Source organism: Gymnoscopelus braueri (genome assembly GCF_963280865.1).
Source record: "Gymnoscopelus braueri genome assembly, chromosome: 8".
Lineage (NCBI taxonomy): Eukaryota > Metazoa > Chordata > Actinopteri > Myctophiformes > Myctophidae > Gymnoscopelus > Gymnoscopelus braueri.
Window position 1 is genome coordinate 56,028,568 of NC_137609.1, and position 22,060 is coordinate 56,050,627.

The 22,060-nt window shown below is 41.5% G+C and overlaps 1 protein-coding gene across 1 annotated transcript; it reads right to left on the reverse strand.

The window, feature by feature from the left end:
* Positions 1 to 663: 663 nt before the first annotated feature.
* Positions 664 to 20,155, reverse strand: LOC308090083 (scavenger receptor cysteine-rich type 1 protein M160-like; the record flags this gene model as incomplete). The annotated part of the gene is made up of 17 exons (XM_080435111.1): positions 664 to 983; positions 1,533 to 1,634; positions 8,100 to 8,195; positions 8,789 to 8,893; positions 9,341 to 9,446; positions 9,586 to 9,770; positions 10,092 to 10,358; positions 12,072 to 12,377; positions 12,578 to 12,853; positions 13,119 to 13,424; positions 13,671 to 14,036; positions 15,670 to 15,954; positions 16,722 to 17,027; positions 17,227 to 17,502; positions 18,022 to 18,315; positions 18,594 to 18,917; positions 20,059 to 20,155. 17 exons carry the CDS (start codon positions 20,153 to 20,155, stop codon positions 664 to 666), a joined length of 4,017 nt encoding a protein of 1,338 aa, XP_080291237.1.
* Positions 20,156 to 22,060: the final 1,905 nt, after the last annotated feature.

The window sequence follows — 22,060 nt, forward strand, 5'->3', positions numbered from 1 at the left end:
TGTGTGAGTGCTGCCCCCTCTGGTCTGGATGCTGCGCTCAAAACAAATACAACACACACAAGCAAACAAGTCAAACTCAACGACAACTTGAACAACTTAAATGTATCACAACACTGCTGCAGATGATTTTATCCTAGCCTTACGGCTGCAAAGGACAGTACTGTAATATAAACTATAGGAAATTGATCAGAATCAATCAATTTCTTTCAAAGGACATGTATTATACATGTTTATGTAACAAATATAATATGATTCATACCCAGTCTGTCAGGATCTGTGTCCACATCATCATAGACCTCCTGTGGATCCTCCACCTCATAGATCACACTATCTGTACACACACACACACACACACACACACACACACACACACACACACACACACACACACACACACACATACACATACACATACACACACACACACACACACACACACACACACACACACATACACATACACATACACATAATTACAATAATTCCATTTAATATAGTATTTTGTTCATTTATTATTTCATTGTTATTGTATATTATAAAGTATAGTATTGCTTTGAGTTGCTCAGTATTGTGTATTTTATCAGTAGAAATATCTTCTAATTATTATTATTATTATTATTATTATTATTATTAATATTATTATTATTATTATTATTATTATTATTATTCATTGTGTTCTTTCACACAGGTTTTACCAGTGTCTCCAGACTTTGCTGCAGGTTGAGGACTGATGGTTTTACCAGTGTCTCCAGACTTTGCTGCAGGTTGAGGACTGATGGTTTTACCAGTGTCTCCAGACTTTGCTGCAGGTTGAGGACTGATGGTTTTACCAGTGTCTCCAGACTTTGCTGCAGGTTGAGGACTGATGGAACGGGGCTGAGAGTCGTGGATGAAGCTCACTTCCTCATCGATGTCATCATAAGACAAGGAGGACGCATCTCCTTCGTCGCTCTGTGTGAGTGCTGCCCCCTCTGGTCTGGATGCTGCGCTCAAAACAAATACAACACACACAAGCAAACAAGTCAAACTCAACGACAACTTGAACAACTTAAATGTATCACAACACTGCTGCAGATGATTTTATCCTAGCCTTACGGCTGCAAAGGACAGTACTGTAATATAAACTATAGGAAATTGATCAGAATCAATCAATTTCTTTCAAAGGACATGTATTATACATGTTTATGTAACAAATATAATATGATTCATACCCAGGCTGTCAAGATCTGTGTCCACATCATCAAAGACCTCCTGTGGATCCTCCACCTCATAGATCACACTATCTGTACACACACACACACACACACACACACACACACACACACACACACACACACACACACACACACACACACACACACACACACATAATATTATTACTATATTTCATATAGTATTGTGTTGGTGTTATGATGTCATTGTTATTGTATAGTGTAACATATAGTACAGTTTTATTATGTCATTGTTATTGTATAGTGTAACATAAAGTACAGAGGCTCCAAACTTTCCTGCAGGTTGAGTATTGATGTAACAGGGCATGTGGATGACGCTCTCTTCATCATCATCATCATCAGAGGAGGAGGAGGAGGAGGAGGAGGAAGATCTTCCTCCAAGGTTCCGTCTGACTCTTACGTCTGTAAATGACAACATAATAACTGCAGTTCAGTCAGACAACTCTTGGATTGGATTAGAATATATATTTATTGAGCAAGCTTGAGCATGGATATAGAAAGCATAAGGAAGCATAGTTTGGCGTCAGGACTCTGAATCCATTCACTCCCTGTAAGAATAACATTTTAATAAATGTTACATGCCAAATAGCATTTACAGGGAATGAATAAAGACCCCCACGGGGATCTAGAAACAGAACCTACAGGTGGATGCCGGGGAGGCGGTGGGATGAGACTATTCATGGTCAGCAGCATACGTAGGCAAGGCAAGCAAGGGCAGCAGATCCGGCAGGATCTCGGCAGCAGCAGCAGCAGCGTCGCACGTCAGAGCAGCAGAAGAGCGCAACCAGACTGAGCAGGTAGGCAGAGCATTACTTATAACCCACCGACCAGGAGAAGAGTGCATGTGACTTAGTCACCTGGTCGGTTAGCCCAATCCCTTGAGTTGCCTGGCCTGAACTAGCTCCGTAAACTGCGCCTCATTTCAGTCAGACAACTCTTGGATTGGATTAGAATATATATTTATTGAGCAAGCTTGAGCATGGATATAGAAAGCATAAGGAAGCATAGTTTGGCGTCAGGACTCTGAATCCATTCACTCCCTGTAAGAATAACATTTTAATAAATGTTACATGCCAAATAGCATTTACAGGGAATGAATAAAGACCCCCAAAACAGCAAGAACCCCCAAAACCGCTTGGGAACACAGAGCCTGACGCCGGACCAACCATCTGTGAGAATGGTGGAGCTCCATAATTAACATGATATAATGACTGAGTTCCTCATCATTTAATTTTTAGATTTAACTAAACAAATGCAGCATGCATCCATGTGTTCAACAAGCCTGATGAATCCAGGTACCTGCTGATCCCTGAATTCAGGAGTCCTAGACGGTATCCTAATATGGCGTCCACGCTGTGCCGCACCAACTCGGATTCGAAGAGGACATTCTATATTTATTTCTTTTTCAAAGAAATCTGCTATATATATACACATATATATATAATGAGACATCCTATGATGAATGATAACTATTGTTTATCATCCATAATAAATAAAGTGTACTGACTATGTGTGTAAAGACGCGCTATCTTTACTTAACATCTGAATCAGTACCCAACGATCCCTGAAGCAGCATTTACTAATAGACTGAGCTTGATATGATTAGCCTGACTGCATAGCCATAGAAAAACCCAACATTTTTTAACGCTGCCATAGAAAACCCAACATTTTTTAACGCTGCCATAGAAAACCCAAATCTTTTTTAACGCTGCCATAGAAAAACCCAACATTTTTTAACGCCGCCATAGAAAACCCAACATTTTTTAACGCTGCCATAGAAACCCAACATTTTTTAACGCTGCCATAGAACCCAACATTTTTTTTTTTTTTTACAACTTTATTTATGGTATTTTCAGTTTTAAGGACATACAACCCCACATATACCCCACCCTCCCTGGTTCCCTCACAAAAATAAAATTACAACAATAAAACATTTATAAATGGGGGAGAAAAAAAAAAATAAAATACGAGAGCAGTAAATAATTGAAGTTCGAGTTGAAAACAAAATAGACAAAAAATAAATAAAATTGAAATTAAAAGGAAAAGTTCTTAATAAGCTTAAGGGGGTTTAGCATAACCAGACCAGACAGTTAGCAATGCATTTGGCAAATATAGGGTACCACATATCCAAGTACAGTTAGAGAAGCGACCAAAATGAAAACACTTATTGAGTCAAAATACAGTATCACTTTCAGTAGTTGTAGGAAAAGACAGAGTAAGGGTGAACTCAATAAAAGGGGACCAGGCCTTTATGAATTTTCGGCGAGACTTGTATCTGTTGTACCTGAGCTTTTCTAATGGTGAACCCAACATTTTTTAACGCTGCCATAGAAACCCAACATTTTTTAACGCTGCCATAGAAACCCAACATTTTTTAGCGCTACCAAGGAAAGCCCAACATTTTTTAGCGCTATAGACTAAACCAACATTTTTTTAGCACCATGACATCACCACTAAACTAAATCCCCAGCAATCCACCCGAGTTGTAATTAAAGCGTCAATAATGCTCAAGCAGCATTTATTGAATTAGCGATAGAACAGCGAGAGCACTCATACTCATGAGCTTTTTGCCTGCAGAATGTCATCCTTATTAACCAATATCTACGTAAGCTCCTGAGGACCATCGCCCCATAGATTTAGAGAAGCAGAAGACAAGCAGCGCTGCAGGTGTAGCTACACCAATACGGAGGATGGAGAAAGCCCGCAGCTTGAGCAGATCTCTCGCAGCTTTGCAGTGAACCAGTTCAAGTTTAGGCCTACAGATGGAGAGACAAACACAATGTTATTGCAATTCTGGATTAGCCCGGTCATCCTATGACCACTTTAACCCATTTTGGGTTCATGTTGCCATTTATTTTTTAAATCGGCCTTGGTCTAAATGGGTTAAGCGCCATGTGGCAGCATGTTAGCAATTAGCATCATAGCGGTTGATGCAGAAAGAATATGGTATACAAGCTTAAATTATAGCTTGCAGAGCTTGACGCAGATTATTAGACATGTGACATGTGAATAATATTAACTAACGCCGATATCCCTCTCCATCCATAGCCTAATAGATTTAGCACGAAATGCCATCTGTTGCAAGTCTGAATCGGCCCAACAGAGCCAGACGCCAGAGGGTTGGCAGAATTGATTTAGCAGAGTTTAGCAGCGAGGCTAGGCAGCTCAGTAGATGATGCAGCATAGGTGCCGAGAAGACATGAGAAGCCCACATCTCAAGCAGCTCTCTCAACGCTGCCTTGAGAGCCTTGAGCTGGCCCGCACAGTAGATGATGCAGCATAGTGCTGAGAACACTGAGAAGCCCACATCTCGAGCAGCTCTCTCCGCTGCCTTGAGAGCTCACAGCCGCCAAGAGCGTAGGTAGTTCAACCTGGAATCTAGAACCAGAAGCAGAATTATTCTTGCAATTACCATGGTAAGCCACCCTGGACGAGATGACGCCGTTATAGACCGCTGGGACAGGAATTTACTTCCTGAAGCCACTCACACATCCACAGTGAAAAGCATGCTGCACGCCAATGCGCGAGTGTGGCCTCAATCCTGACACAGTCAGTTGCACACCGCAAGCTGCTGGTTGCGCTGCAACACTCGTCACCAGTGATGAACACACCGTGATGTGGTGCCAAATATGCCGTGAGCATCCCAATCTGGCGGATAAAGCAGCGCCTTTTATACGGGGACAAAGACTTCCAGTCACCCAGCTTTTGATAAGCATGAGAAAAGCAAAGAGCCCATCAACATAGTGTAACTATTGATAACAGGAGCAGCCAGGATCGGAGTCCCTCTTTATCCGTCCTGCGAGATATTTTGCGGATTGGTGCGCACCAGCCAACATTGACAAATGACTGATATCTTGACTCTACTAAAGCCCCACCATCTATCCTGCTTGTTGCTCATAACATGACAACATCACTTGGCAACCAACTTTTCTATATACTGTACCATATACCTTCCACATGGAAGCAAGCATGCCATGATAGCTTGTGCTACCACAATCCAGAGCTATCCCCATAAGCAAGCCATGCTGAGTTAGCTTGTGCTACGATCAATTTGATAGCTTTACGCATGGGAAGTAAAACATGCTGTGTTTAGCTTGTGCTACCGACCATCCAAGCTTCCACATAAGAAGCAAAACAACTGAATTAGCTTGTGCTACGAACAATCCGAGCTCCCACGTGGGAAGCAAAACATGCTGTGCTAGCCTATGCTACAAACAATCCAGAGCTATCCATATAAGAAGCAACACATGCTGTGATAGCTTGTGCTAAACAATTCGCCTCCACATAGGCAAAACATGCTGTGCTAGCCTGTGCTACAACAATCTAATCTTCCACATAGAAGCAAACATGCTGAGCTAGCCTGTGCTACAAACAATCTAAAGCTTCCACATAAGCAAACATGCTGTGCTACGACAATCTAAAGCTTCTACAAAGAAGCAAACGTACTGTGTTAGCCTGTGCTACAACGTCTCTACCATCTCTTATCCAAGTGTATGCAGCAAAATGAGAATCCCTTTAGCTCATCCTGATCCTTAACAAGTGTAATTTAGCAATACAAGAGCATGCAACGGTAGAATGCAACCAATAACGTCTAATCTGCGCTGCAAGTTCATTTGATTATTTAATCGTAATATGAAACGGCCTACTTTACCTCCACCACATATTAGAGCAATTGAACTGCTACATGATTTGACACTGACACTGTCACTGTTGAAGACACGAGGCCTGCAAACCTGACTTCCCCAGTATCCAAGGTGAACAGCACTCATCCCCATCGGCATTAGGCATCCCATCACCATGCATTAAGCCGGACATGGAAAAAGAAGCACAAAGCAGAATATCAATGAATGCTGATAAATGACTTTGCGTGATATTGCTTTCAATTGCTAAATGTGAGGTAGATGAATGCAGTATTAATGAGGTAGTGGCCATAGCACTAGTAGTAACTTAGCATGTTCATGATCGGCACGTTTGCAGCAATTTTAGTACTAGCAGCATTAGTCGATTATAGCAGTGGTAGCAATGTAGTCCACATCATTAGCATAATCATGATTAGCAGACATTTTGCCAGCAATTGCAGAATGAGTAGCATTAATGCAGTAGCCTAGGAATGCAGTCAACATAATTAGCATGATCACCATGATGGCACTAGTATGAGTAGCATGCATTGACTGCAGAAACAATGTCAGCAGTTTTTGCCTAATCATGATCAGCAGTCAGTTAGTAGCAGTTGAAGAACGACTAGCATTATCTGAACAGTAGAAGCATGCCGTGAGGAGCTTTAGCATAATGGAGACCATCGTGTTAATGGCAGCAATCTAGTACAATTTAGTACAGCAACTTCAGCACTAACATGAACATGGAGATGATGGCAGCAATTTAGTGCTGCAACTTTAGAATCAACATGAACAGTGAGTTTTCCTACTCTGCAAATAGATGCCAGACATAGCTACACGAGAGATAACTCATTTCAATGATTCTAGCAGCATTAACATTTAAACTGCAGTGCAACTACTTCTTGAACACTACTCACAAGTTAGCTTCCCCTCTCTCCTTTGCATGGTAGAGAAGTGTTCGGTCATCAACTATAAGCCTCAAACAACATCCGGTGGATGAGCTCTTCAGAATAAGAGTACCGTCTAAAGCCACTGAACTATCCATGAATACAATAACTATAAATTAGCAAGATGCAGCCAACTGAGCATATCCGTGTTTTAACCAGTAGCCTACATAAAGATATTAATCTGAACATTAGAGCCAGAACAAGCAAAGCGACTCACAAAGTGACGCCATGCCCTCTCTCTCTATCTACCATGGCAGTAGCACTTACCAGCCATGTCAGCGCGCATCCGTTCCTCTGAGAACGATAGATCGGTGATGTCATCTTTTGAGAGAGAAGCAAGCAACTAGGTCTAGAAACCCAATCTTGAGATAAGTGAACTACTTTGAACAAATGCACGCTAAACCGGGGACCATAACAGAACCCCAAGCCCATCGTTGCTTACGATAAGGAAACAGAAACTTAAGCAACACTGTTGGTGAACTACCGTTAACCCAGTGCCATAAAGAGAGTTCTGACACTAGCGTCGACTCCCATTGTAAGAATGGAATGCGGAAGTGCTCCGTCTATCTCAATGAGGCAGGCAGTCCCAATGTTTGGAACTATACCCAAGGAGCCCGTTTGCGGCGGGATCAAGCGTGTCGTTACTCTATTTCTACACTCTCTAGTTGACCATACTGAGATCGATCAATGACGAACGCTACTGCTTTTGAGCTGAGCGTTTAGCAAGCGATTTTTAACTTAAGTAAAGAAAGTAATACCACGTTTAGAACCAGTAGCACACAGCTGAGTAGCTATGATTAGCGCAGCATGGACAATGCGGCACGCAAATAACCATCAACCAAGGAACAATATGAGACTATTCATGGTCAGCAGCATACGTAGGCAAGGCAAGCAAGGGCAGCAGATCCGGCAGGATCTCGGCAGCAGCAGCAGCAGCGTCGCACGTCAGAGCAGCAGAAGAGCGCAACCAGACTGAGCAGGTAGGCAGAGCATTACTTATAACCCACCGACCAGGAGAAGAGTGCATGTGACTTAGTCACCTGGTCGGTTAGCCCAATCCCTTGAGTTGCCTGGCCTGAACTAGCTCCGTAAACTGCGCCTCATTTGGTTGCAAGTTACAATGAGTTGCAACTTGCAAATATTTAAGGCCAGACAGCAGCAATACAACTAGAGACAACTACCATTGGGGATAACGGTTGCAAGGAGTTGCATTGGTATGGACTGGCCTTTAGTGTGGGTCAGTGGAAGTGAGTTTAATTATGAGTATCATACAGACGTCTAATGAACATATAAATATCACTCACCAGGAAGACCCAATGCTCTCCTTTCATTTGCAGTGATGCCAATATCCTCGTATTCAACACCTTCATCCACTTCGTCTTCTTGTGAAGATGTTCTTACTAGATAACAACAGAGTTAGAAAATGACTGGTGCAAGAATGTTTAAAAAAGAAAGAAAGAAGAAACATATAAACTGCCCACATAAAGTTGGGAAACTTAACTTTTGTCGATTATTTCTCCCCTTCAATAATACCAGTTGGTATTGTATTTTATGTCCTTTTTTATCGTTGATTAGTCACCTTTATAACGAGGTATAACTTGTAAGGATCGTGCAATCGGGAAACGAGCAACACAGCTAAACGTATGGGTAGCGCCCCCCAGAAATGTAGCAAAAGTCCCCAATATGCTTCTGTTGGTAATCACTGTCGTTTAGAGAGACCTGCCAGAACACACCTGCTGGCATAGAACCTATTGTTGCTGTCGGGTGGAAACCTTGTACGTTCGTTCCTTTTTTATTCTTTAAAATAGTGAAAAAAGCAGATCTACAAGCTCACAACGCATAACCGTTGTGAGCTTGTAGATCTGCTATTTTCCCTACTTTTGGTCAACACTCTTGTATGATGAAGTAAAGCATTCATTTAAGAACAATTTGAAACATGGAGATACAAGGTTTCTGCCCGACAGCAACAACATTATAATATAAAGTTACTCACAGTGAACAGTGAGGAGTTTTCTCAGGAAGAAGCAGAAGAGAATCATGGTCAGAACAACCACAATGACAGTGGTGATCCTAGGGAGATCCTCAGATGTGGGAGGAGCTGAAATCAGGTGATTAACAACATGGAACTTAAGAGTCTGTATTTAGGTATATCATAGTAGACAAACATTCTGCAAAAATAGCTGATCTACAAGCTCACAAGTCGCAAGTTTTTAACAACTTCAAGCCCTATAAATGACAGATAGTGGCAAACAGACAATCTACAAGCTTGTGACACATTGCATTTCTGCTATTGTTGAAAATGATTAAAGACATTGTTTGAATATCTTCACCTACAATGACATGACAAAAACTAATCTATGCCAGGGTTAATGTAGTTCATGTGTAGTTGATTTGTATTGCCATCAACATCAAACATATTGATTAATAATTGTTTAACTCATAAGCGATTAGATAAAATAGCAATTGAAGAGCAAGGGGAAATTACAAATATAGTTTAACAGGATTAATTGTTTGCATACTGTTTATATGAAAGTATGTTTGGTACCTTCACAATAGATTTCAGCTGGTTTGACATTCTTACAAGACTGCAGGCTGACACAATCTCTGATGTCTGACTGATTGTTTGTGCAATCCAGGGTCGTTTCCAGATCCTACAATCAAAATAAAAACTTATTTTAGTGTTTTTGTTTTCCTATTCCTCAGTGTCAAGAAACTTTAAATACTTAGAGAAGTGCTATGTTAATCTGAGGTAATATTCATATTATTAAAGCAAACAGGAAAGTTGTTTACCTCCTCTGTGTGATTCAGGTCTGTCTTAAAGTCCTCCATGACGTCACCACATCCAAGCTGCTTGCACACGAGGTTGTTGAAATGCTTTGTTAAATTTAGAGGACACACATGATGCTCCCACTGATCTCCATGTTGGACCTTAAGTGTTCCTCTGCACTTCTCTGTGGTGTTGAACTCAATGCCACCTGTAACAAGTTACAATAAACAGACTTTTGAATGGATATAGTTTAGTAACAAGTACAGGAAAACCACAGGAAACATCTGTGTGTTACAATAATTAAAAGATGTAATTTGCCAATTAGAACAACAGCAACACATACAACTAAATGTAGTAAAAAAAAAAGCGTAATTCCTGAATATTCTAATATATGGTCCTTGTTGAGAATGCAAATGTGCAGATTCAAAACAGCTCAAAGAATCATACAGTATCCACTTAAACAGACCCTTTTCCTCTGCAGATCTTTATCAAAGCTATCAGAACAGTGACAGTAATCACACATATTCACCTGTACAGTAGACAGACACCAGTCCACCATCACACCGGCCTCTCTCCGTCTCACACTGCATAAGGTTGGACTCAAAGCCGTGGCAACGGACGAGGTAAACATCTGACCCAGTTCCTCCATGTGTCTTAAAGTGGAAGGCGTTGCCACAGCCCAGCTCTTCACAAACTATCTGTGAGTGTTTGTTGTCCCAGTGATCGCTGCACACTGTGAGACCATCCACCTTCACCTCACCAGAGCAGTTCCCTGATAGGGTCACCACAGGGGATTCTGGGAAAACATATAAAATCTCAACAAATCAACCAAAATGAAAAGGGAAACAGCATATCCCACAACCACACAGATCTGGTGAGTCTGAAATAATCATGTTACCCGGGGGGTCTCATAAAATGTCATTCAAATCATGTACTTAAAGGGCAAGACCACTTTGGTAGAGGTTTGGGTTGTGTAGTTACCTCGCCATGATGTAACTCCAAAGGTGGTCAAGAAATAAAAAATAATTACTGCTTTGATTAGAAATTGATAATTCAAAATATGCTCCCCATTGACTTACATTGTACGGTAAAACAGCTCTCAAAGTCGATCTTTTTGCATGTAAACGAATGTAAACAAAGTCGATTCAGACAATATAGAACATCACCATACCCAGTACTGTTTTTTAATAAAAAAAACCACTTACTGTTGATTTAGCTATTTTTATTAGAAAGAAAACCTGGACTGGATCGGCGGATCCGGTTCCGGATCTTCAAATAGTAAAATCTTCAGGAAGTTGACATTTTTATTTAAAAAATAAACAGTACTGGGTTTGGTGATGTTCTATCTATATTGTCTGAATCAGCTTAGTTTGTGTTCGTTTATGGGCTAAAAGAGTGACTTTGAGAGCTGTTTCAGCTGTAAACAATGTAAGTCAATGGGGAGCAGATTTTTTATTATCAATTTCTAATTAATAGAGCAATTATTTTTCAATTCTTGTCCACCTATGGAGTTACATCATGGCAAGGTAACTACACAACCCAAACCTCTACCAAAGTGGTCTTGCCCTTTAAAACAGCACTGAGATGTTTATGGACTGTGACTGATAAGGAATAAGTAGAGGTCACTGTAAATGGTGCAGAGGTTTTTAATCCCAAAAAACGTTGCGTGTGAACATGCCTATAAATGTGGAACATATGACTCAATCCTCTGTATAATGTAGCCTACTGACGAACCCTAAACATAACCCGAAACCTAACCATAAACCTAACCATAAACCTAACCCTAAACCTAACCCGAATCCTAAACCTAACCCTAAACCTAACCCTAAACCTAAACCTAAACCTAACCCTAAACCTAACCCTAAACCTAACCCTAAACCTAACCCGAATCCTAAACCTAACCCTAAACCTAACCCTAAACCTAACCATAAACCTAACCCTAAACCTAACCCTAACCCTAAACCTAACCCTAACCCTAAACCTAACCCTAAACCTAACCATAAACCTAACCATAAACCTAACCATAAACCTAAACCTAACCCTAAACCTAACCATAAACCTAACCATAAACCTAACCCTAAACCTAACCCTAAACCTAACCCTAAACCTAACCATAAACCTAACCCTAACCCGAACCCTAACCCTAAACCTAACCATAAACCTAACCATAAACCTAACCCTAACCCTAAATCTAACCCTAAACCTAACCATAAACCTAACCCTAACCCTAAACCTAAACCTAACCCTAAACCTAACCCTAAACCTAACCCTAACCCTAACCCTAACCCTAACCCTAAACCTAAACCTAACCCTAAACCTAACCCTAAACCCAACCATAAACCTAACCCTAAACCTAACCATAAACCTAACCCTAAACCTAAACGTTGAAATGTAACACGACTGAAATGTAACAATGATGTTGTCCAGAAACGTTGATGTTAAACGTTTCTACAAAAACAGGTACTGACAACGTTTCCTCTGCCGATTGGGTTGTAATAATTGGTATTACCTTTGCATTGGAGATAAACTCCTTGGTTCCCGGAGGTTCTCTTGTGACGCTCACAGTCCCAGATCCTCTTTGGTTCCTTCACATCAGTACAGTTGAAGCTCTTCTCCCACATATCAGAAGAACCTGCTGATGCTGTATGGTTTTCATATCCACCAAGGTTGAGATCATGACACAGTTTCTGTCCCTCTGTTTCTGTCCAGCCGTGGTTAGAGACCATCCTGGAACCATTCTTACTGTAAACAAACACATCTCCTCCAGAGGCTCTTCCAGGCTCTTTTGAACGTTGTAGTCTGATCTTCTGCCAGTCTAAGAAGAGAAGGAGCAGGGACAGAGCATAGTTAATGAAATATCCATGATTGTCTCAGTTGAAGAGATAGTAACCTACAACAGTCCACGTTCACAATGTAGCTGTATTTAATGAGCTGTTACACTAATGTTACACAGTATTTCTACAATACAAATTTAGTTAAATACATTTGAATCAGAACAAAGCATTTTAGACATACCAGAACACTGGAGTCCACCAAGAGAACAATGTCCTTTGTCCTGCAGAGTAATGTTACGGTCTATCAGTCCTGATATGACTTTACTTTGCGGCAAAGGTCCAAAAAATCCAAGAGTCTCTCCAGTCTCTCCACATTGCAGATCCTTACAGATGGTGTTTCGGACATCAGTGTTGATCAGGGATTCTTTACAGACAGGGTAACGTTGGCCTCGATAGAGTATCTTCAGATTCCCAGAACAATGATCTCTGGAATCCTTGAAATCAGCCTTGACACTGTCTGCATGGAAAAAAGTATCAATTATCAAAATTATTTAAAAAAATTAATAAAATAAAAAACAACATCAGATGTTGTATGCATGTACAGCACAGTGATAACAATGTCACTATTACCATTGATATTTGATTATTAAAGACAAGTTATATGAAGGTGTGAAGTACAAGTGGATAAAAACAACATAGCTTAAAACAATCTGATAACTAAAAAATGTACATATTCTAAATGTAGTGTGGGTATTTCTATGTAGTGTAAAATGTATTTTTACCCGAGCAAACCACAATGGCCGGTTTGTTGGAGCAGGGAGGGTTGACGTCCCGAGAGATTGCAACATTTTCAATGATGCTTTCAGTCAGGTTGGTGGTGTGTTTGGTCGGGTACATTGCCAGGATGGTCACTGTCCCCTCACTGTTCTGGTCGATGCCGGTGAAGGCGTGTCCACAGCCCAGGTCTTTACACAGCATTTCAGAATTGGCATCAGTCCAGGTGTGTGCACACACCCCCCCACAGCCTGCATGGGTGCACACCTGCACTGTCCCCCAACACTGCTCTGTCAGGGTTGCAGTTATAGTACCTGTTGAAATGCAACATGTTGAAATCAAATACCAAGGACATCACACAGGTGTTACCAAGCCATGTTCTGTGTCATTGTGAATGTGTTGGGAGGAAAATGAAGTTATGATGATAAACAGGAAAATATAATGTGATCTAAACATGATTAAATAGCTCACATCACCTAAATCAGAAAAACACTTTTTTATTTTTAGCTGAAGGTTATTTAAGGTACAAATACCCAGCAGCAACATTTAAAACACATTACCTGAACATTCCACCAAAGCAAGGCTCTGATTGGATGACGTTGTGTTGTCCTTTGGACAGTCAAAGAGTGACCTCTCTGTGGGGTCTGTGTAGTCTGTGTAGTCATAGAGTGAAGTCTCTGTGGAGGAACAGTTGTAGGACTCACTCCAAGTTTCATTCTCCATTCCTTCTCCAGGTTCTCCAGAAGGAACATGAGGGAACAGGGTGACGTCAGTGGCTTTCCCACAATGCATCTGTTGACACACCACATCAGCAGTGTGGTTCCACGTCTCATTGGCTCCTGAGAGCCAGTAGTCCTTCCCAGCATGCTCTACTGCCACCAGGCCAGAACAGGACGTTCCATTCTTCATGAACACTACCTTGGGCTCTGAGGGGGGGGGGGGGTGGGGGTTTAAATGAACTACAGTATTAGGATAACATTCACCTCCGCCTTTATGTCTTCTTTATATACGGTACTAGACCCATTACGAACCTCTCACTCCGCTATACAGCTCAGAGATGAGGTCCTACTGCCAGGTCTCCCAGAGTCGGTTGAACGGCTGCAAAGCCTCCGCTGTTTAGTGTTTACCTTTTCACCACATCGTATCCAACAACTAATGGTATATTCCAAACTGTACAGATGTTTAAGGTATGGTCCGGCATCACAAATATTAGGTCGGGGACGAAACAACCCTTTTAAATGTCTTATTTAGTCAGCCTGTGGCCATGTTTCACATTGTAGCTGAACCGGGAGCAGTACTGGCACCGGACATAGGGGGGTTTTCCGGGTTGAATGTGAAACATGGCCACAGGCTGACTAAATAAGACATTTAAAAGGGTTGTTTCGTCCCCAACCTAAAATGTGTGATGCCGGACCATACCTTAAACATCTGTACAGTTTGGAATCTACCATTAGTTTTTGGATACAATGTGGTGAAAAGGGTAAACACTAAACAGCCTTTGCGGCCGTTCAACCGATTCTGGGAGACCTGGCAGTAGGACCTCATCTCTGAGCTGTATAGCGGAGTGAGAGGTTCGTAATGGGGCTAATATGGTACCAGACACAACTTGCAACAAATGTCCATCTGAGTCTGAAGGGTTCAAATGAAAATCATAATTGATCTCACAATGTCAACCCATTACCTATTACGTCTGGGAACTAGGAAATAAGTTCATGGTTTATCATTTATTCATTGATTCATTGATTCATTATTGAAGGTAGTGTAATTGATTTTCTTTGGTTAAAACGAAAAAGAAAAGAAAAAAACGCTCCATTTGGTTCCATTTTACACTCAGAGTTAAATTAACACTGAAGATCCCCCTGGGATTTGTGACACCTGGTGGCAGAAAGGGGAACTACCTATTTTAATTAAAATGAAAAACGTGTTCTAGCTGCTGAATCCCTGCTGCTTCCCTTGATGTAGTCTCACAGTAATCCCACAGGGAAACTCTGACATTTAATTTGTCCACGACTGTATGCAATGCAAAAGTAAAAGACCATTTGGGGTTAATTTTTGCCGATTATCTGTGGTAAAATGCAACAGGCTGGCAGATGTATATTATTATTATTATTATTATTATTATTATATCATTGTTTAATGAGCGCTTGTTGACCAACCTACTTTTCATGTTAAGTCACATGAGGAAACAATATAATAAAAAGCACATTGTGTTGCAAGTAGACTATAGTATCCACCGTGTCATCACCTCTGAAACTGAGTGAGTGTGTGTGTGTGTGTGTGTGTGTGTGTGTGTGTGTGTGAGTGTGTGTGTGTGTGTGTGTGTGTGTGTGTGTGTGTGTGTGTGTGTGTGTGTGTGTGTGTGATGGGGTGGGGGGGGGGGGGCAGTGCGAGCAGCAGCAACTGAAAGGTGAAAGGTCAGCCACTGTGCTTCACTTTAGACTATTAACAAACACATCATTAATGTGTCATAATCAGCCTGAGGCCTTTTTATACCAGAAACAAATACCACACTATTATATTATATCTACCAGAAGAGAGACTGTTATCAAAAGCATTCACCTCTACAGTAGACAATCACCATCAGGTCATCATCACACCAGTCCTCCTCTGTCTCACAGTGTCCCAGTGTGGACTCAGAGCCGTGGCAACGGACGTGGTACCTATATGACCAATATGACCAATCTGACTTCTCTCTCTGAAAGTAGAGACCGTCACCACAGCCCAGCTCTTGGCAAACTATTTGTGAGTGTTTGTTGTCCCAATGATCACTGCACACCGGTCTGTCATTGATCCTCACCACACCAGAGCATCTCCCTGATGACCTCAGGGTAACCACACGGTTTCCTGGGAAAACAGAAATAAAATCTCCAAAAATCAACAAAAACAAACAAACAAACAAACAAACAAACAAACAAACAAACAAACAAACAAACACAATCTCTAATCCCACAACCACACAGATCTGATGAGTCTGAAATAAACATGTTATCTGGAGTCATATAGAGATGTCATTCAAATCATCTACTTTAAATAACAGCCCTGAGGCTGATAAGGCCTAAATAACCATCATCCCTCAACTGGTTAATATGAAGGGGAAAATACTGTCCTTTTTCCCACTTCAGTCTTTATATTAAATCTGCTTTTTGAATATGTAAACATGGATAGACTCATTTAGGAGTCTTTTGGTATTTTGGATTTGACTGTGTAGTAATAACCCATTAAAACTGACTGTGTAGTAATAACCCATTCAAACTGGGAAAGCATCATTTTAGGTTTTAGTTTTTCAGAAAAAAAAAGGATTTAGAACAGTGGTTCTCAAAAAATAGCAGATCTACAAGCTCACAGTGCGTCACGCTGTGCCACGGTGCGAGCTTGTAGATCTGCTATTTTTTTTTAAATATTTAAAGTGTTTAAAATGTTTGAATCTTTTGGCATTTTTTAACACAAATCTTCTCTTCTGGGGGTCCCCGGCACAAAACATTTTCAGATGGGGGTCCTCGGCCAAATTCATATAATTTTGGGGGTCCTTGGCACGAAAAAGTTAGAAAGCTACTGATTTAGAAGGTATTTGTAGAATGGGCCTCAGGTCTTAATGGGTTAATTGGTATTACCCCAGCATTGGAGATAGACTCCTTGGTTCCCGGAGGGTCTCTTGTCACGCTCACAGTCCCAGATCCTCTTTGGTTCCTTCACATCAGAACAGTTGAAGCTCTTCTCCCACATATCAGAAGAACCTGCTGATGCTGTATGGTTTTTATATCCATAAAGGTTGAGATCACGACACAGTTTCTCTCCCTCTGTTTCTGTCCAGCCGTGGTTAGAGACCATCCTGGAACCATTCTTACTGTAAACAAACACATCTCCTCCAGAGGCTCTTCCAGGCTCTTTTGAACGTTGTAGTCTGATCTTCTGCCAGTCTAAGAAGAGAAGGAGCAGACAGAGCATAGTTAATGAAAACCAAGACTTATTCATGATTGTCTCAGTTCAAGCGTCGATAACCTACAACATTTCACATTCACAAGTGAGCTGTATTTAATGGAATGTTATGTTATACAGTATCTATATAATATACATTTGGTTAAATAAATAAATCTGAACAAAGCATTCTAGACATACCAGAACACTGGAGTCCACCAAGAGAACAATGTCCTTTGTCCTGCAAAGTAATGTTACGGTCTATCAGTCCTGACATGACTTTACTTTGTGGCAAAGGTCCAAAGAATCCAAGAGTCTCTCCAGTCTCTCCACATTGCAGCTCCTTACAGATGGTGTTTCGGACATCAGTGTTGATCAGGGATTCTTTACAGACAGGGTAACGTTGGCCTCGATAGAGAATCTTCAGATTCCCAGAACAATGATCTCTGGAATCCTTGAAATCAGCCTTGACACTGTCTGCATGGAAACAGTATCAAACTGTAAAAACGTAATAAGAAGTATTTCCTATGCATGCAGGACAGTGTTAACATATGTCACAAGTAACATTGAAATTAATATTATTAGGGCGCGGTCACACCGCACTTTTATTTTACCTCTGGGGCGGAATCTGCCAATGCTTTGTCAATGTAAATGTGTGGATTCGAGTGAAAGATGCACAAGACCACGAATATGGTAGGTAAAATAAAAGTGCGGTGTGACCGCGCCCTTATAGACAATTTTGTGAATTTACCAAGGTCAAGGTTGTACTTTATTGTTACATCTTCTGTACAGGTACATAAGAGTAAAACCTATTTTGGTTTGGCTTCCTTCAGACAATGCAGAAGCATAAGTAATAACAATAGAATAAAGAAAAACGTAAAAAGAGATGTATCAACTTAAGGAGAAGTGAAAAACACAACATGCTTATAACAAGCTGCAAACAAACAAATCTGTACATATATTCTAAATGTAATGTGGGTATTTCTTATCTTTTACCCGAGCAAACCACAACGACCGGTTTGTCATTGCAGTAAATGTCTCTGTCATTTTCCACAATGATGCTTTCAGTCAGGTTGGTGGTGTGTTTGGTCGGGTACATTGCCAGGATGGTTACATTCCCCTTTATGTTCTGGTCGATGCCGGTGAAGGCGTGTCCACAGCCCAGGTCTTTACACAGCATTTCAGAATTGGCATCAGTCCAGGTGTGTGCACACACCCCCCCACAGCCTGCATGGGTGCACACCTGCACTGTCCCCCAACACTGTTCTGTCAGGGTTGCATTGATAGTACCTGTTGAAATGAACATGAAATCAAATGACAAATAACAAGGACATTACACAGGCGTTACCAAACTATGTTCTGTGGATTAGGATGCCATTGTGAATGATTTTTTGGCATTGAAATTAAGTTATGATGATAAACAGGAAAATCCAGTTTGATCTTAACATGAAGTAAGAGCTTAGAGCTCATATCACTTAAATCAGAAAAACGTGTTTCTTTTTAGCTGCAGGTTACTTTCGTTAAAAGAAAAAAGAAAATACCCAGCAGCAACATTTAAAACACATTACCTGAACATTCCACCAAAGCAATGCTCTGATTGGATGACGTTGTGTTGTCCTTTGGACAGTCAAAGAGTGACCTCTCTGTGGAGGAACAGTTGTAGGACTCACTCCAAGTTTCATTCTCCATTCCTTCTCCAGGTTCTCCAGAAGGAACATGAGGGAACAGGGTGACGTCAGTGGCTTTCCCACAATGCATCTGTTGACACACCACATCAGCAGTGTGGTTCCACGTCTCATTGGCTCCTGAGAGCCAGTAGTCCTTCCCAGCATGCTCTACTGCCACCAGGCCAGAACAGGACGTTCCATTCTTCATGAACACTACCTTGGGTTCTGAAGGAGGGGGGGGGATTTAAAACCTTTTTTATACCATCTTTATTCAAATGGTCCTCAGTAATGCTCATTATAAGATGGCATAATTACCATCTATTAACTTCAATGGTGGGATATGTGACAGTTCAGAAACCTGCCTACCAATGACATCATTGATAGGGATTCCAGGAAAATCTAAACAATTATCTTCCTGGAATGTGAAACATCTTGTTTGAAATGACAAAACCTGCCCGACAATGATGTCACTGGTAGGCAGGTTTCTGGACTGTCCAAAGCCCTTCTCTGATACAGACTGAGTAGACAGAAACAGCAGTGGCGGCAACAATGGGACTGGCGGGGCTGCAGCCCCCCTTTGACTTAAAGTTACAATTATTTACATATGGACCGACTATGTAGCGACAGGTTTCTGAACTGTCCACAGCCCTGGTGCAACGACTGTACTGGCTTCACCTCCTGAAGAGGTTTGGAGTAGAACCCCACATCCTCAGGCTGTACTACAACAGCTCAGTTGAAGGCGTTCTATCAGGTACAAAAATGTTACTGCCCGAGAAAAGAAAAAACTACAGCGGGTGGTGCGCTCAGCCGAGTGCATAATGGAAGGAGAGCTCCCCGCGCTCCAGGAACTGTACAAGAAGCGATGTGTAGTCAAAGCCCAGCTCATCATCAAGGACAAGCACCATCCCAGCCACAAACTGTTCACACCCCTACAACGACCGCGGCCGGACAAGGAGGCCTACCACAGTATCAAGAGCAACACCACCAGGTTCATGAATTAAAAATGTAATTCAGTTTTATTAAAGTACCAAATCACAACGTTGTCTCAAGACACTTTAGAAGGAGAGCAGAGACCCTGAGCAATTTATTTTGCGACAGTGAACAGCTTCCACCAGGCTGCTATTGACTGCTGAACAAGAGAGTCTGACAGTGTTTTTATACCTGTAAACCTGTGATGTGACAATAAAGTTGATTCTGACTAGTGACAGTGAGCAAAAGATATTTGGCACTGATCTGCCCAGTGATTTGAGAGATAGCTCAGGATAGACACACAGACAACAGCTACGTGTTTCAGAGCTAAGCCCTAATAACTTCCTCCAACGCCTGCAATAATATACAATAATGACATAAAGCATTATTATCTTACTTTCACAGGTGACATGAGCGTTGGAAGTGCATGGGACAGAGTCATTGTACTTGGCCATGCAGAGCCACAGTGACTCCTCAGTGCCTTTACAGTTCATGTTGTCCAGTATTCCATGTTGTTGAGTCCTTGTGGTGCTGTTGAAAATCACCTAGAGAGAGAGAGAGAGAGAGAGAGAGAGAGAGAGAGAGAGAGAGAGAGAGAGAGAGAGAGAGAGAGAGAATATCATAAGAGTATAACATTGATATTTTTATAGCACAAAGGCAAAAACATAATGGTGACTGGTCATGCCATTACACAATAAAATGTAATATAAATGTGGGCTTAAAGTGTAAAAAGGACTTGTAAGGTCTGTGTAACACAGATAAGTGATCATTCATATATTAACCATATAGAATAAGATCTCACCTTGCCACAGCCCAACTCTCTACAAACCACTTCTCCATCCTTTCTGTCCCAATCTGAGCCACACACAGGCTGCAGACCCATAGAACTACTGACATGAACTGTACCAGAGCAATCACTGACACTTCCATTGTCCATGAGAGTTATGTTGATCCTTTCTGTTAGAAGATAAAGGTTAGGACCAAGTTAAAAGATCATTTAAAGATATAATGAGCAAAATAATGTAAACATGCTCTATTTTATCTGTTTCAAATGATCTTTGAAAACTTCTTTAATGTGCACCATTTTGTATTCCAAAGAAGACTGCCATCAAATAGATCTTATGGCTTTTATATATAACTAGAGGTTCAGGCCACTACACAGGCCTCACATCTATGTCGATCCCATCGATATGCCCATATATGGGCGTATCAGAGGCACCCAGGGGACACGTAATGACTATGTTTTCGCCCCTGTCTGTCCGTACGTTTGTCCGTCCGTGTGTCTGTGAGGCCGATTGAGACACCAGGAGGCCATTTAAAATATATTACTCCTACAGATTTTGTCCAAACATCACGCATATCAGTACACATTATCTATACAGTCATGTGATCAAGACGTATGTGTCCGATTTCTCACATCTTATCCTGATTGGCTAAGATTGGCTTCCAAAGTTTGCAGGAGTGGTCTGTTTTGAACAAAATGCCTCAAATCATGAACGCAGCACCCGATTACTGTGAAACTTTGCACGCAAATTCCCACCAGGCCAAGGAAGAATATCCACACATTTATTTTTTATCGTCTCATGGTGGCGCTACAACGGCCCACTTCACGTTTTGGCCTATATCTCACTGTTAGATTAGTGCTGAAACTACCAGTTCTCTACATTAGTGTTAGCCTACCTGAACATGTCATTGTCGGTGGAAGTGATTGATTCCTGTCACAGTTAAAGTGGTGTGTGACACTGGTTCCACATCTCAGCTGTTTGCACATCATATCAGCACTTATTCTGGTGCTTTCATTACAGGTGATCTTCCACATGTCACCATCCTCCACCTCCATGTTTCCAGAACAGACATTATCCCCGTCTACCAGCCGGAAGATGGGATGATCTGTAACATAAATCCTTATGTTTAAACAGTGTGTGTGTGTGTGTGTGTGTGTGTGTGTGTGTGTGTGTGTGTGTGTGTGTGTGTGTGTGTGTGTGTGTGTGTGTCTGTGTGTGTGTGTGTGTCTGTGTGTGTGTGTGTGTGTGTGTGTGTGTGTGTGTGTGTGTGTGTGCGTGCGTGCGTGCGTGCGTGCGTGCGCGCGTGCGTGCGTGTGTGTGTACACGCGCACGTGTGTGCGTGCGTGTAAATAATATATTGATGAGACCACAGAGGTAAACAATCCTACCTGAACATGTGATGAAAGCAGGTTTAGAACAGTTAGCAGGCTGAGGGTCACAATGCCACAGATGATCCTCATTCCTGGTTCCTGTACAATGAATTCTCTTGCTGTTGGATTTGAATCCCTCTGGTGATGTCATTTTCATGGGGTCAGGCACATCTCGTGCAGTGCCACATTTGAGATCTTTGCACACGAGGTCAGCTTGTTCCTTTGCTTTATACCAGAGGAACCA